Source organism: Leptonychotes weddellii, chromosome 1, assembly GCF_054177405.1.
Source record: "Leptonychotes weddellii isolate Sample4059 chromosome 1, ASM5417740v2, whole genome shotgun sequence".
Classification (NCBI taxonomy): Eukaryota; Metazoa; Chordata; class Mammalia; order Carnivora; family Phocidae; genus Leptonychotes; species Leptonychotes weddellii.
The window spans coordinates 96,889,973-96,908,121 of NC_138369.1; the positions used below are offsets into that span (position 1 = coordinate 96,889,973).

Consider the following 18,149-nt stretch of genomic DNA (forward strand, 5'->3'; position numbering starts at 1 on the left):
CTCTAAGGACTAACATAGTGCCTTAGATACAGTAAGAGCCTACAAATAAGCTGCAGAAATAGTTCACTTGATGCTAAGGTGCTAAATGATTACAGAAAAGTAGTGTGTATTTATCTTCCTTTACCTGCCTGAGTCAGCCTAGAGCTACTTTGAATTTTTTTAAAGATTTTATTTATTTATTTGCCAGAGAGAGAGCATAAGCAGGGGAGTGGCAGGCAGAGGGAGAAGCAGGCTTCCTGCTGAGCAGGGAGCCCAATCCCAGGACCCCAGGATCATGACCTGAGCCAAACGCAGATGCTTAACCGACTGAGCCACCCAGGGGTCCCAAATTTTTATTAAACAATCACTATCAATATAATATGGGGTTATTCTTCTTTATAAATATAAGGGTTAATAATCCCTAAAAATCCATTCATCAAGATGGCTTAATAATTCTATTGGTTTGTCTGTGTGTATTTACCTGGCACTCTTTACTATTTTTCCTAGAGGTTCATGAAAAGGGCCTCAAATATACAAAACACTGGCGTTTTCAAGCATATGGCTATTTTCCCCTAAGGGACAAGGTAAACCTGGTATAGTACATAGGTGGGAATGAGAAAATACAATTCTGGTTTTTCTAATGGCACTGCTTTTTAGGAAAAACCAACATGAAAGTGCTGGTGATATTTTTTCAATTATATTCCACCCATTCTGGGGCCATGTGTGTGGTGGGCACTGGGAGAGGTTGGTTGGCAGGTTTCCTGGCTGGCCCAGAGAGGGATACTTGCTTTGAGGGAGGGTTCATAGCTTTGGGGCCCTCAATTTTTAAAATTCCCATTAGTTCAGCCCAGGGACAGATGCAAATGGTGCCACTGGAAAAGCAAGTAGATCATCACTTAAGTAACCAGGATATTGTTTATTGTCTAATAAGCTATTACTGAGAAAACTTAAATACATATCTATATAATTTTTATAGGCTTCCTATAGTTTTGCATACATAATGCAAAATTTATAATCTATACCATGCTTCACTGAAATATACATGAGTAGATTTCAAGAATCAGTACATGGGAATAAAGGCTAATCACAAACATGTTTCCCTTTATGATACATATGATACTGGCTGCCCACAAACAGATGGGAGGTTTTGACATCTTCCAGCCAGATGATTCTAAAAGCTGAACTTTTACTCCTATTACAAATGAAACAAAGATGGTACTATCACTGGATGGTATTTTACAAACCATGATGATTATCAAGGTTACTTTTAAAAGATCCAATGGGACTTCTGGGGAAGATGGTGGAGTAGGAAGATCCTACACTCACCTTGTCCCAAAGATACAACTAGATAACACCCACATCGATGTAGATAACCCAGAAAATGACCTGAAGATTGGCAGAACAGACTCTCCATGGCTAAATGTAGAGAAAAGGCCACACTGAAGAGGGTAGGAGGGGTAGAGACATGGTGGAGGCTAAATGGACCCATGGGTCTGTCCATGGAGGAAGGGACACCATGGGCATCAAGAGGAGAAACAAACCATCACAGCAAGTACCCCAGGCATGGGAAACCCACACAGGTAAGATGAATCCCCATAACATTTGGCTTTGGAAACCACAGGGGACTAATTTCGTGAATTCTTACAATGGGGGCTTAACACATGGAACTTTAAAAATCAGCAGGCTCCACTCTGGGAGAGCCAGAGGGAAAGAGGAAACAAATTCCTTGCCCTTAAAGACACAGTACAACAAACAGCTCTGTAGAGATACAGCCTAGAAGTAGCAATTTGAAAAACGTTTGGGGTATATGGGAAGATTTATTTACTAATCTCAGAGCTTGTGCTGGAGGGACAGACATCTTTAGGAGACTTCTCCAGGAACAAAGGAACTGACAAGCACCATTTCCTTCCCCTGCTTCCCAGCCTAGACACATGGACACCTGTGGGAACCAGCACAGCACAAACACTCTCACCTAATTTGCTGACAGTGTGCCCCACCCCTGTGTTCTCCTGTAGACACACCCCCTCTAGTCCTGCTGCAGTTGTCTAAAGCAACTCAAGGTCCACTCCCACAATACTCCTGCATGAAGCATGCTAAGACCATAAGTTCCATCCCCACATTCTCCTACAGACCTATCCCCAGTGGGCTGTGGGCAGACATCTGGTCTTAATGCAGGCCCTAGCTGCCAATAAACCATCTCAAGGGACAACACAGGGAAAGCACACTGCTGATCAGTTCTACTGCATCTCTGGTAAATTCCTGGTCTGACTCATCTCAAGACCAAGGCAGACCCAAACTGACCCAATAATAACATAGGGAACAAACACTGCCCACAGCAGGCAAAGAGAGACAGGGCTGAAAGCAAAAGTGGCTCAGCCAAAATAGTAGGGTGCATTCAACACACATAGGAGATATCCCTGAAGTAACAGATTCTGGTGAACAGGGGACATTGCACTGCAGGGCACTACAGGACCTCTTCTTCATAAGGCCACTACTTTCAAGAGCAGGAAATGAAGTTGAATTTCCTAACACATAGAAAGAGCACAAAGAGGAGCACCTGGGTGGCTCAGTCAATTAAGTGTCCAACTCTTGGTTTTGGGCTCAGGTCATGATCTCATAGGTCATGGGATCAAGCCCTATTTGGGCTCCACACTCAGCTGGGAGTCTGCTTGAAATATTCTCTCCCTCTGCCCCTCCCCCCTCTCAAATAAAGAAATCTTAAAAAAAAAAAAAAAAGAAAGAGCACAAAGAGTTAGACAAAATGAGGAGACAGGGGAATATGTTCCCAAGGAAGAACAGGACAAAATCACAGCAAGAGAGCTAAATGAAATAGAGATGAGTAATATGCCTGATAGATAATTGAAAGTAATGCTCATAAAGAAAGAAAAGAGTAGAGGACCTCAGTGAAACCCTTAACAAGGAGATAGAAAACATAAGAAAGAACCAGTCAGAGATGAAGAACTCAATAACTGAAAGTAAAAATACACTAGAGAGAATAAATAATAGACTAGAAGAAGCAGAAGAACAGATCAGCAAACTGGAGTACAGAGTAATAGAAAGCAATCAAGCTGAAGAGGAGAGAGAAGAAATAATAATAATAAGTGAAAAAGACTTAGAACTCTGCAACACCATCAAGCACAGTAACATTTACATTATAGGGATACCAGAAGGAGAAGAGAGAGAAAAGGGTGGGGGGGGGCAGAAATTTTATTTGAGGAAATAATAGCTGAAAATTTCCCAATCTGGGGAAGGAAACAGAAATCCAAAACCAGTAGGCACAGAGAACTCCCAACAAAATCAACCCAAGGAGTTCCACACAAAGACACATAGTAATTGAAATGGCAAAAAGTAGGGATAAAGAGAATTTCAAAAGCAGCAAGAGAAAAGAAAACATTACATACAAAGGAGACTCTATAAGGCTATCAGCTGATTTTTCAGTAGAAACTTGGAAGACTAGAAGAGAATGGTGTAAGATATTCAAAGTGCTGAAAGGAAAAAATCTCTAATTGAGAGTACTCTATCCAGCAAAGCTATCATTCAGAATAGAAGGAGAGATACAGGGTTTCCCAGATAAATAAAAGTAAAAGAAATTCATGACCACTAAATCAGCCTGACAAGAAATGTTAAAGGGGACTCTTTGAGTGGAAAGGAAAAGACATAAGTAGGAGTAAGGAAGAAGTAAAGCATTCGCTATTTGCAGATGACATGATACTATATATAAAAAAGTCTAACAATGCCACCAAAAAAAAAAAAAAACACAGAAACAAACAAACCCTATCAGAACTAATAAATGAATTCAATAAAGGCAAAGGATACAAAATCAATATACAGAAATCAGTTGCATTTCTCTACAACAATAACAAAGTAGAAAAAAGAGAAATTAAGAAAACAATCCCATTTACAATTGCACCAAAACAATAAAATATGTAGGAATAAACTTAACCAAGAAGGTGAAAGACCTGTACTCTGAAAACTATGAAATATTGATGAAGGAAATTGAAGTTGACAAAAATAAATGGAAAGATATTCCATACTCATGGATTGGAAGAACATATATTGTTAAAATATCCATACTACCCAAAGCAATCTACAGATTTAATGCCATCCTTATCAAAATATCAATAGCATTTTTCACAGAACTAGAACAAATAATCCTGAAATTGGTATGGAACCACAAAAGACTTGGAGCAGCCAAAGTAATCTTGAAAAAGAACAAAACTGGAGGTATCACAATCCCAGTTTTCAAGATATACGACAAAGCTGTAGTAATCAAAACAGTATGGTCCTGACACAAAAATAGACACTTACTTCAAAGGAACAGAATAAAATCCAGAAGGAAACCCACAATTATATGGTCAATTAATCTTTGACAAAGGAGGCGAGAAGATGCAATAGGAAAGTCTCTTGAACAAACTGGACAGCCACATGCAAAACAATGAAACTGGACCACTTTCCCACATCATACACAATAAACTCAAAATGGATTAAAGACTTAAAATGAGACCCAAAACCATAAAAGCCCTAGAGGAGAGCACAGACAGTATTTTCTCTGACATCTGCCATAGCAAATTTTTTCTAGATGTGTCGCCTGAGGCAAGGGAAACAAAAACAAATATAAAGTATTGGGACTACATCAAATTAAAAAGCTTCTGCACAGCCAAGGAAACAATCAGCAAAACTAAAAGGCAACCTGCTGAATGGGAGAAGATATTTGCAAATGATGTATCCAGTAAAGGGTTAGTATCCCAAATATATAAAGAACTTATACAACTCAACATCAAACAAATAATCCAATTAAAAAATGGGCAGAAGACATGAACAGACATTTCTCCAAAGAAGACATCCAGATGGCCAACAGACACAAGAAAAGATGCTCAACTTCACTCATTATCAGGGAAATGCAAATCAAAACCACAATGAGATATCACCTCACACCTATCAGTGTATGGCTAAAGTCAATAACCCAAAAACAACAAGTGTTGTCAAAGATGTGGAGGAAAAGGAACACTTATGAACTTTTGTAGGAATGCAAACTGGTGCAGCCACTGTGGACAACAGTTTGGAGGTTTCTCAAAAAATTAAAAGCAGAACTACCATGTGATCTAGTAATTCCACTACTGGGTATTTACCCAAAGAATAAGAAAACATGGATTTAAAGGTATATGCACCCCTATGTTTATTGCAGCATTATTTATAATAACCATATTATAGAAGCAGTCCAAGTATCCACCCACAGATGAATGGATAGAGAAGAAGTGGTATATATATATATATATATATACACACACATATACATATAATAGAATATTACTCAGTTCAAGTTTTTGAACTTTATTTCAGAAATTTCCATAGCTGGAATTATTAAAGCTTAAAAATTTGTTAAGGCATAAAATACACCAAATATGCATACATCAGATATTGAGCATTATGCAAATTTAAAAATCTGAAAACATATGACTTGTTAGAAGAAGAACTTCTCACAAATTCACAATTTTTTTTCTTTCTACATAAAGCTCTGGGTTATAACAACAGTTAATAGCATTTTCTTCCAAAAAACTTCAAATTTCATATGATTATAGTAAATCTTCCTGGATAATTTTATTGGATCAGTTTCTGGCTTTTTTTAAATATATTTTTTTTTACTTACAGAGATCTTCATTTTATTTTTTGTACTTTTTGTATCAGTTTCCCTATTTATATAATAGGGAAGACAACTGTACCTAATTCATAGTGTTGTTACAAAGTGAAATGACAGAATCAGTGTGAAGCACTATTCCTAACAGATAACACACTGCTCAATAGATGTTAGATTTTATTATTAGTATGATTGTTATTGTTAATTGATATTATTATTATTCCTTTGGAAACTTCCTCAGCATTGTCTTGTGTTAATATATAGAGAACACATCAGTGGTCTAGACACAGACAGACCAATATTCCATACCCTGGAGGGAACTAATGTTCCCTGGAGAATGCCATGGCATCAGACTTTAGGAGAGGACACTCAGCTCCCTTTCCCTGACCCTGTCTCTAGTTATCAGGTGTTGGCTATGAAGCCATGGCCTGAGTGAGTCAGACCTCTAGTAGCTGGAAGCATGCCTTCTTTCATTCTTGGATTGCCTTGTAACATCCCTCGGAGGGGACTTTGGGCATGAGAGAAGTTATGGGTTATCCCTACATATCCATTGACCCCAAGGGGGGCAAGTCAGGCAGGTGCCTTTAGGGTAGGGTTGCCTGATAAAATACAGGATACTCAACCAAATTTGAATTTCAGATCAACAACAAATCATTTTTTTAGTATAAGTATACCCCTAGTGGGATAAACAAAAAGTGTATTATATTATACTAAAATGATTATACTAAAAAATTATTTGTTCTTTACCTGAAATTCAACTGGGTGTCCTGTACCTCAATTTGTTAAATCTGTCTCGGGTAAATCTCTGCTACTCGGTGGGCAGGGACCTATATTGTTCATCTTTGTTCCCTTGTATCTGGCACAGTGCTTGACACACACAGGTACCTGAAGTGTTTGTGGAATAAATGAACTCAGACCACCTTGGTTTCCTAAGCCAGCCTACTCTCTGTGCCCCCAAATCCTCCTGAGTTCTACTAGATGCCCATGAGGCACTGGCCACTTCTCTTGGCCTATAGGGGGTAGAGGGTGGGGTGGTATCATTTGGTAAATATCAAATGTTGAGAAGCAGGGAGCAAGAGTAGGAGTAAAATGATGGATTTGTAAATAAGAGTGAAGGAATGACAATAAAATATCTGGGCCAGAGAAGTGATCTCTACATATGATGAGGCTGATGAGCATTACTGATAAGTAGAATGCTCACCACAAAGACTTTCTTTTATACACGATCTTCCTTGTTTTTATGATTTGGAGATTCGTTAACATAGAAGTCAGGGGACAGGGATGGTAAGGAAGAGTCACCAAGGCAGCCAGAGCCACAAGAGGGACCAAAGAGAACGTTTGTCACTGGTCATCAATCCACCTGGGTTTGTTACAGAATTTTGCTGGCAGGGAATTAGGACATGCTTTGGTTCCAAAAGGTTGAAAAGTCCACGAAATGGTAGACAGAAGTCTGAGTTTATAATAAATTCATGTTTCTTCACTTCTCCTAGTTTTTAAATTTGGTCTAAAAAGACAGGAGAGAATTTGTTCAGAATCAAAACTTTTTTTGGAGATAAACTCTGTTTTCCTTGGAGAGCAAGGAAATGCATCCCAAATGCAAAAGCACTGGTGGAACCATTGGTCCTGTGTGTGTTTACTTGTGGGGGGTGGGGGTGGGGGCCGGTGGGTTGGGCTCATGCAGGGGGTTGTTATTTCTCTTCCATTTGTCACTTTTAACTCCAGAGGTAATTTTACAGAAATCTTTGTCAGAGTTCTATAATCCCCTAAATATTAACTTGGCTTTAACTCAACATACCACATTTAAGAGGCTCAGATGATTTCTAGTCTGAACAGTTTCTGGTCTTGTTGCCAAAGTAAAGTTTTTAAAAGTACCTCTAGGGATGCTCAGGGGGAGGCTTAATTACCTCCCTCTTGTGTGAGCAGGACTCCCCTTGGAAACAAATTAGCCCTTGGGCAGCTAGCTCACTGCTCTCACTAAGCCTGAAGATGAGACTATGAAGCTGGCAGGGGTAGAGAGACCGGCAGCCTCTCTTCCTGGCTCCTTAAGTCAAAGAAAAATAATGTTAGTTAAAATTTGACGACCTTGGCTTATGATCCCATGTCCAGAAGAGGTACTCCTGCAAAGTTAAGTTTGTTAGAAGAGAAGTAGGAGAACATGACGGATCAAATCCACATTGGCGTCCTAAATTCTTAGGATGTTATGTTCCTCCTTCTTCAGCAATTTCTTGGCTCATCGGTCATCATGAGAATGACAGAGGATTCCCCAGCTCCACAGTGCTGTCATCTGTTTGGGGACTGTAATAAGTAAACAGTGCTACAACAGCCACCCTCAAATACTATGGGAAAGGACAATGATAAGTCTGGGTCTTGGTATTCTTGTCTGCCTCTGACCTGCTTCATGGGCAAGAGCAGGGACCAGTAGATGCCCAGTTATATGGGGACCAGTCATGCCACTGGTACAACTTTGCCTAAAATGAAACGACTCTATGGTTTATTTCATTCACATAAGATTTTTCTTAAAGGGTTCTCAAAAAGAGATAGTTGTGGGGAAATAAGCTGAACACAGCCTTACAGGGAAAGTTTGTGACTCCAATTTCCTGTTTATTCGTGATGCGGTAAATCTCTTGATAAATCTAAGTCTCATTTTTGTCATATAAAAATGGGATTAATGCTAGTGCATCATCAGATTGCTGAAAGCATTGTATAATGGATTTGACAGCTTAGCCCATACGGAATGGGCATGAAAAAGTCAAATGGTTAAATCCTGGGTGGCTGCTGCCCCATGTGGACACGTGACACCAAAAGAAGATGGCTTGTGTAGGTGATACCAAACCTGGAAGATGAGCTTCTCCTGCTCAGAGCCAGGGGGGCATACAATGCTTTTACCCCTGCAGCATCCTGAAGAGTGTGGACTAAAGGATAGTGACCCTTGCTACTGGGATATAGAAATTGTTTAAAACAACAACAACAAAAACCACTTGGTGCTGTAAGCATAAATTCTGAGCAATTGTAGACAAAGAGAATTCCCTGCAGTTAGAATAAAATTTAAAAGCCCTGATATGAGGAAGTGACTGCTCTACACAGATGCTCAGCCATTTGCTTACTTTTCATTCAGCCAGTGTGAGAGAGAATGGGATATGGAAAAAGGGTGAGCGAAAAGGGCAAAGCCCCTGCCCTCAAAGTTCATAGGGCCAGCAGTATCAGTATCACCTTGCAAGTTGTGGAGAGGCAGAAGTTCAAGATCCACAAAGACATACAGAGTATATAAGCCCACTGATCATTCATTTGGATGTTGCAGCGAAGTCAAATTGCTATAAAAGTTCTAAACTCTTATTTTCAATCACTGTAATAACCTTGTCACAGGCTAGTAAGAAACAGTTTGCAGACTGATGTTGGTTCATGAGCTATGTTTTCAGTAGCTCTGGCATAATGGACATGCTAAGTGAAAGCACCTACTGTAATGTCCACCTGGAACAGAGTTAGTACTTGATGCATGAGCCACTCACCGTTCAAATTTGCTACATGTATTACTTCTTGCATAATCCAGTGGGGCAAGTCCTATTACTGTCTCCACTTACAGATGGAGAAGCTTAGGCACAGAGAAGTTCAGGAACTTACTGAAGGTCAACAAGTAAACCCAGCATGAAGTATCTGCCTCCAGAGCACACCTGCGTCACATCGCTTTCCCACTGCCTCCCTTTAGGTGTTTGGTTCAGGTTGCATCTGAATCTACCCCAGGAGTAAGTAATACATATAATGGCATTGGTGGTAATGCAGTAACCAACAAGAGTCATTGTACCCTCATATCTCTGAGTAACATCCTATGGGAACAGACACCAGAACAGAGTTGACATATAATCATCGAACAACTTTCACAGGGATCCGAAAAATGAATTTTGGCATCCCCTTTAACCAAAACTGAAAAGGTGTTCAAAACTCAGAAAATGTCATGCGAATAGCAAACTCCGAATTCAATTATTGTTCATCCCAAAAAGGAACCGGGGAGTGTTACCTCTCCTGCAAGAGGCTATAGAGGGTCAAGTCCCTCTTACCACTTCTTCTACAAGTGCACTTTTTCCTTTTCTCCAGGCTAAAGCTTTGGTGTTTCCTGCCTTGTTTGAAATAGGAAGCCAAGCCATAGGAGCTTGATGAAAAGTTCTTTTCCCTTTTGGTGTGTCTTGTGTTTTTAAACACTTCTGTGTTACAGGCCAGGAGCCTGGATCCCCTGGCTAAGCTGCAATTGCAGGGCTCACACCCCTTGGCAGGGCTGCCCCGCCTCCCATCTCCACCCCTCCTTGTCCACACTCACAGAGCCAGCCCCTCCGGGGCCCGCACATTCCGTGGGCTTGCTTCATTGTCTCCAAAGCTGACAATGATGTCTCCCACCTACATCTCTTGCTGATAAACGAATTCCTGAAATACCTTTACAGACCTTCACATCACCATAAATGCTGCTTTAAGGAAGGACAAGTGGTGGAGTAAATGAACAACACATGGAGCATAAATGGTACCACATGTCAGACTTAATCTCCTCAGTAAGAAGAGGGGCAAAAAAAGAACCCAAAGCCCTTCCTTCCCTATGTGTGGAGTAACAACAGCCACAGCTACTGTCACAAATAGCTGTTACAATTCACTTTTTATACAATGACTAGCATAGAACTCTCTAGATTGAAAAGATATACTTGTTTTTTTTTTTTTTATTAAAACTCTGGTTACCTTGGTGGGGCGAAATTACATTCAGCTTTTCCTAAGCAGGGGGCAATGCTGACCAGAATATCACATGTTTTTAATTATGATCCCAAACCTCCCCATATTCCCTGAGCCAACAGTTGCTCTCAAAGAATCAATTTCTCTTTGTATAAACATGTCTTGCCTAAAAAAGTGGGAACTCTTATAAGCATTTTTAAGACTCTATTTTCCTTCCATAGAGCACAGGCTGTGAATATTAGCTCTCTCAAGTTTGCGGGGGAGACTAAAGGGTCCCACAGAAAGATAGCTAACACTTCAGGGCAGGACTGTGGGTGCAGAGGAGTGGAATGGCAGTATGAACTGTAGTAGCTCAGAGGAGAGAAGGTCAGAGTGGGTAGGGTTGGGTAGGGAACACCTCTTGGGAAAGTGGTACCAAAATGGAGTCTTAGAGAAGGGAAGCCTTCAAAGGGAAAAGAGGGAGGAAGAGGGCGTTCTGGAAGATAATGATAAAGGTTAGGGAGGTATCACTTTGGGGAGGAATAGGCAAAAGTCACCCTTGATGTTCCTTTAAAATTCTTTTGAATTATCCATGAAGTACTGTGAGCACTGTAAATCTCATCCACACTGACATTTGAGATCTAGTGGACTAGACCAAAGGAAGAAATGACTGGAAATCCTATGAGCCAATGTCTGGGCATTTGCACTATTGCTCCCGCAAGAACTACCATGGACCAACAGGGGAGTAAGGATTGGATAGAGAATGCTCCTTTAGTCTCGCCTGCCCACAAGGTTTACCCCATTACACTTTAACGTGAAGGCTCTGTAGTCCTAATACATACTGAAAGACTTTTTTTGTGAGGATTAAACAGTATAACATAGTCGAAAGCCCTTAGCACAAAATCTATCAGGTGGTAGGAGCTAGTTAAAGGCATGGTCAGACCTACAGATAACAGCCTGTTTTGCAAAGTTGTAAAGAACTTGGCCCCCTGCTCTCTGCAATTTCTGTTGTGGACCCAGTAAAAAGCCATCACTCTCAGCCTCTTGGGCAATGCCTTCAGGGATTGTGTAGTACATCAGGGGTAGGTTCTGATGTGATCCCCAGGATATCAAGATGGGAACTCAGGAACACAGGTGGCAAAAGGTCTCACAGTTTGAAAAGAGTCTTTGCAGGCCATGTTGCTTGGCTACACATTAGGGCTACGCACCCACTCAAATCCCTGGTTTTCCTCTATAATCCATTTCTTTGATGTTTATTGCATGAAATTTAGGATAAACCAAAACTCTGGGGCCACTCCAAGGAGGATAGATTTCCTGGAGTCATTCCTTATGAACATCATCTCCTTATTCTGTTTTCCTTTAATTCTCCCTGCCACAATGTTGTTTTATTGCCTTCCCTCCATGGTGTCATCTCTTTCCATTTATACCAAAATCAGATTTACACCTACCCATTTTGTTTTGACAGTAATTTACCTTTCATTCCCCCTCCCCCTACCCCCAGACTTGATTCTTAAAAACAAAGAATAAACACAAAATCTCACCACTACTGCCACCATCACCACCAAAACAACAAAAGAACATACCACCCACTTAACCAAGCCAGAGGTCTGGGAAAGCTTTAACCACATGCTTTGTGTTAAAACTTTTCTTATAAGCAACTCCGTGCCCTGCCGCCCCCCCCCCCCCGCCCCCCAGTGACTTGATGGCTTTGGCTAGGGTTTGAAAGTTGGATCGGAGGGAATTGTAAACCCTCTCTCTCTCTCACACACACACACATACACACACACCACCCAGGCCTGGGATTTGGGGCTGTGTGCAGGTGCCCTTCCTCCTTGTCCTCTGGTTTCCCTAGGCCTCCTGGTTTCCCCTGACCCCCTCAACTCCTGTTTCTTTTAAAATTTCCATCTCTTGAAGTTTCCATCCCCAACTGGGGCCCTGAGCTTAACCACCTACTAAGACCACCTGTGACAAATTGTCCCCAAATTGTTGGTGCCTGATTAGAGCAGTCTCCCTGGAACCACATGCACTGGGCAAAGGTGTCTTCTAGTCGAATGACCATTTGAATGCTCAGCCAGCACACAGTTGCCAGGAGCTCACCCTCTCCTTGCCCAGATTCCCCTGGTTGGCATAAGGTTCAATGGTTAGATGGTTACAACTTTGCAAAACAGGCTGTTATCTGTAGGTCTGACCATGCTGGCTGTTCAGAAGGCTACTTAGGGCTCCCACAATTCTGAAAGGTATAGATCTTTTCCCTTATCTTGTCACTTCCTTTTTAATCCACAATTGCTGTTACCTCTTTTTGCTTCTCCAGAATTAGTTTCAAAATCTAAATGCTTTTCTTGACTGTCCTGTTGTTTAGCTCCTGTTGGTTTATTGTTTAGATATAAACGTTCTTTCTAAAACACAGGAACAAGAAAAGTGCAAGTGTGTACCTGGTGCATCTAATAAAACTCGCCCAATTAATTCAGAATGGCTTGGCACAAAGAAGGCTCCTGTCTGCTTCAGTTTTCATTTTCTCTAGGATGCTAATTGTTTTTCTTCTGATAATCTTGTATTTTTGGCCTGAAGTCTAAAATCTGGCCTGCTGGGCTATGTGTCAGATTTGTAAATTAGATGACATCTGTTTTGAATTTTATCATCTTTAATTTTCTTTCCAACTCTCTTCACTTATTCATTTCCCCTTTAATTATAAGGATCACACTTCGCTGGGTGATTTAGACAAAAGTGTAGACCTTTCTTCTTTGGGGGACACAGATTAAAATTACTGAAGCTAAGTGGTCACAATGAAGTCTATTTAGGAAAAAGATGTTGGGAGAGAAGCCTTAGCAACCATCCCAGAGCGGATGAGCAGCTAATACAAAAGGCTGGCTGTCCACACCAGTGTTTTGAGGTTCCCACTGAATAACTACAATCGACTAGAAGGAGATTAACAGTGAATGTTGAACACTGGTAAAGTGAGTATTTTGAATTGAGAAAGGTTGAGGTAGTGGAGATGGTGGTGGTGATGGTACGTGAGGTGAGTGGTGGCATTTTTATTTCTTTACATTTAATTTCTCTCTGTGTGTTTTTTTTCCCCCAGAAAAATTGAAGGAGGAAAACTTAAATGCATTCTCATACCTACAGATTCATACTTTAATAGTAAAATCTTTTTTTCCTCCTATGTATATATCTCCTAAATTCTTCTTTTCATGGGGAAATTGTTTATTGCTAACTGGGTTGGGCCTACTTATTAAGGATCAATGTTCTTGTTAGAATGCCCAAGGTAACACCCTTGTGTAACATGTTTTTCCTTTATGTAAATATTTTTCACATATATACTCTTGCAGATGTTCTGGCGTCTTGCAACTTTGCATTTGTAGAGGCAATAGAGAGTGTGTAGAACACTGGCCAGAACATGTGCCTAAGCTTTCACATCTGATGCACATGTCGCTCATCACTGGAAAAAGAACTAAGCAGGCTGGCTCTGCACAGAATACAAAATGGCTCCCCCAAACACCTGCTGCAGAGGCTCGAAATCAAATTTCTAAAACCACATCACCATGAAAATTGGCCAAAAGTGACTTTGTGCTTGCATACAAATGACAAATCACCCCTTCATGGTGCTGGCCTTGGATTTCTTGGATACTGCTGTGTTTAGGCTGTTGCTAGGCAGGTCATGGGTCTGTAAAAATACTATTTTTGAATAGAATATGTATGTAGGGGTAGTTCTCACTGTAAGAGATTTATCTCTCAGGAGACATTTAGCAATGTCTGGATAAATTTTTGGTAGCCATAACTGAGGGGGAGGACTGCTACCAGCATCTACTGGGTAGAGTCCAGATGCTGGCAAATATTCTATAAGGCACAGGACAGGCCCATAACCAAGGATTAACAGGCCTAATTTTCAATAGTACCAAAATTAGAAACCCTGGTTTGTAGGCATTTATATATTGAGCCAGCCAACAACAGATCAAAACTATGGTGTTGAGAGCAAAAGCGCACTTGCAAGCAGTCTTCTTTGGATGAATAGCTTTTGTTGACTTTGATGACCCTATTAGCCAGATAATATTCTCTGTATAGTGGACTGAGAGATCCTGCCATTTGGCCCTCCTGCTCCTCTTTTCATGGTTATTAGCATCATCTTCCATGAGTATGCAGTCATTCCAACTATGTATCTTTGGGTTTTATCCACAATCCTCCCCTTTTCCTCACCCTGCCTCCCGTTGGTAATCAGTTCCTCATAATTCTGTGCTCTCCTAATTATAATGATATTCCCTGACTTCTTAGTCTAAATACTACTGGTTTAGTTCAGGCCTCCCTCACAGTTGAAAGAGCCTGAAAAAAAAAAAAAAGAAAAAGAAAAAAAAAGGAAAGAGCCTGTTTATTAAGTTTCCAATACTACTATCCTGGTCACTCTCTTGCCATCCTGCTGCTCCAGCCAAATCCATTCAGTGTTCCACATCTTTAGCTGCTTCCTCATTTACCTGGTCCTTCAGTGAAGAAACATTTATCAAGTGCCTATCTGCTAATTACTCTGTTAGGAGCTGTGATCATTCCCTGGTTTAAAATATTTCTAAGCCTCCATATTGCTTAAGGGATGAACCCCTCACTTCCTGACACAGCACGTAAAAGCCTCTGATAATCTGCCTCTGACCTAACATTTCAGCTTACTCTCCCACCCTGCCCTGATGTACTTGCTCCAACCACAATGAACCAATCCCTTTTCCTTAGTTTGGGTCACACACTCTTAAGCCCCTATAACTTTGCACATGCTATTCTCTGTATTTGAAGTCTCCTTTCTACCCTTATCTGAAAAACTCTCATTCATTCTGTGCAACTTAATCTAGTACCTAGAGAAATGCCTGGCCATGAAGCTACTCAATAAATAGGGGGTGAACTTAAATTTCAATTTCTCTGTAAAACATTCTATAATCTCCTGGCTGTTAGTTAATACATCTCTCATGCTCCACAGCCCATTGTATGCACTTCTACCCAAATCCCTTCACATACCTGTGAATCCCTTGAGGGCAGGGATGGTGTCTTATGTCTCTTGGAACCTCCAGACTCTGTGCCAAACTGGACATAAAGTGGACCCTGATGATTCAATGCTCACTATTTTGTCAAGGTGGCTTCTTACGTTTTTGGAATCCTTGATTCACACTGGAAATGGTAGGCATCATTTGATATCCCAAAAACTCACAAAATTTGACAGTGATCTCAAATGGGCCCTGACCCTTCTCTAGAACTGAATACACTTCAGTGCATAGTGTGAAGATAAGGTTTGAGTCCATCCTCTATCACCTAGTCACTATTTAACCTTGGGAAGACATTTAACTCACCTCTCACCTCAAAAATAGAAGTATTTTTTCTTTTGTAAAATAGGACTAAAGATACCTGCTTTTCTTACCTTGTGGGTGATCATGAGGATCAAATGAGACTACATTTTGGAAACTGTTTTTTAACTTCTAAGGGTTATAAAACTTTCCAAGTCCTTCCCTATTCAAAATATAGCAAAATAAAATACATCCCTTCCCTTAATCTTACATGATCTTTATTTTTTTCCACAATTTTTTTCACAAACTTTGGCCAGTTTGATGCATTGTATCCACTCTCTCCCTTCAAACCCAAGCATTCTGTTTTCTTTCCACCCATATCACTAGTGGTTCATTCACCACAATTTTCAATACTTATGGCTAATACCCATGGACACTCTTCTGTCCTTCTCTCACTGGACTTGACTTCAGCCTGCCTCTCCCTGAGACATTCTCTTCATTGGAATCAGAGTGAGTTTCCTGAAACATGGATTCTGATAATATCCTGCCATGTATAAAACCCCAGAATGATTCTTCATAGCCTACAGAGTAAAATTCAAACTCCTTAGGAAGGTGTCAAGCCCACCATCATGCTGTCCCTGCCGACCCCTTCATTGGCATTACCTAATGTTGCTCTCCTTCTAACACACACCCTACCCATACAAAATGACTTCTGTTTCTAGAAAGTGTTGTGCTCTTTCACATGCTCCCCAAAAGACAGCCTGGTGCAATCTGGTCACCTTTTAGGACTTGGTTCAAAATATCATCTCTTCTGGGAAGCCTTCCCTGATCTAAGCTTCCTATTTCTCTCCATACCTTGCAGAAGTAGATATACCTATCTACTTCTATATCTATACCTATCTGTGTGTCCCCAGACTCCTTGGCCACATCTTGATTAAGCATGACCTTCCCATTATTCTCTAGTTACCCACTTAAATATTTATTTCCTCTACTAGACAATGAGCTCTTTGGGTACAGGAATATGTTTTATCTCTCTCTATATGTCTAGCTTCTAGAAGAATTCCTGGGAAGAGTAAGCAATTGCTAAATGCTTCTTGACCGAGTGATATAAGCATTATTTGTACTCATTCTTATTCCTTTGCTACATTTTGTGCACTTTTTAGAAATTTTTTTGTTACATTCTGGTTTTCACAGATTTAGAAAAAATTCTGGCAAATGCCATTATTTGTTCAAAAGTTGCTCTGCACAGAGACAGTGGGTTTGGTTTTCTTTGGGAAGTTGAGTGCCTACTGTCTGTGCTACACCTCCATGGGTTTATGACATATCCCTGAGGTACACAGGAACTCCTGCTCACCTGCTGCTTCTGGCCTTGGCAGTTTCCAGTTGTTGGGTAAGGAGCTTGGCAATGGTGGTGAAGCTGTTGCTCATGCGGAAAATATCTCTGCTCTGAGGGCCCAGGATGGAGCAGAAAGCGTCAGTGATGCTCTTAATCTCCAGCAGGAGAATATGATGAAATGAATGTTCCATGTTGGCCAACTGACTCACCAGGAATGGCAGGCAGCTCCTGGCTCTCTCCTGCCAAGAACAATGAAGGACAGTGTGCACTGTTGGTGGGAACATAAACTGGTGTATCCATAATGGAAAACAGTATGGAGGTTCCTCAAGAAATGAAAAAATATAACTACCATATGGCCAGGAATCCCACTTCTAGGTATTTATCCAAAGGAAACAAAATCATTATCCCAAAGGGATTTCTGTACTCCCATGTTCATAGTAGAATTATTTATAATAGCCAGGACATGGAAACCACCAATGTGTCCATAAACGGATCAATGGACAAAGAAAATGTGGTTTATATACACAATGGAATACTATTCATCCATAATCGTGTCATTAAAAAAGAAGGAAATCCTGCCATTTGCAACAACTTGGATGAACCTGGAGGGCATTATGCTAAGTAAAATAAGCCACACAGAAAAAGACAAATACCGTGTGGTATCATCTATATGTGGAAACAAACAAACAAACAAAAAGTTAAAGTTGAACTCATAGAAACAGGGACTGAAGGGACTGGGTGGGTGGGAGAAATAGGGAGAAGTTGTTCAAAGGGTGCAAGCTTACTTTTAGCTATAAGTTGAAAAAGGTCATGTATAACATGGTGACTATAGCTGATAACACTGTATTGTATAATTGAAATTTGCTAAGAGAGTAGAACTTAAATGTTCTCATTTACCATCCCCCCCCCGCCCCAAAAGGTAAATGTGTATGGTGATAGATGCATCAATTAACTCAATGTGGGGGAATCATCTCATAATGAATATGTATATCAAATCATCACATTGCACTTTTTAAATATCTTACAATTGTACCAGTCAATTATACATCAGTTAAGGCTGGAGGGGAACAAAAGAACAATGAAAAACAAAAATCTGTATTTTAAAAGAAAAACAAAGTCCCCTGATCAGCAGATGACATTTCTATGGGGAGCTGAGAGAGCTAGCTAAAACTAAATAATGTCTCATTCACAGTGCCTCTGAATTGGCTTCTTTGAGATTTTAACTTTTTTCCTGATTTTCAGTACAAACTTTTTTTTTTTT

At 40.5% G+C, this 18,149-nt stretch overlaps 1 protein-coding gene across 1 annotated transcript in view; it reads right to left on the reverse strand.

Moving 5' to 3' along the window:
- Positions 1 to 18,149, reverse strand: part of VEPH1 (ventricular zone expressed PH domain containing 1) — a 208,579-nt gene that overhangs the window by 90,892 nt on the left and 99,538 nt on the right. Inside the window, exon 7 of the mRNA XM_081828481.1 lies at positions 16,907 to 17,127. Within this exon, the coding sequence (XP_081684607.1) occupies positions 16,907 to 17,127 (221 nt within the window). The remainder of the gene's footprint in view (positions 1 to 16,906; positions 17,128 to 18,149) is intronic.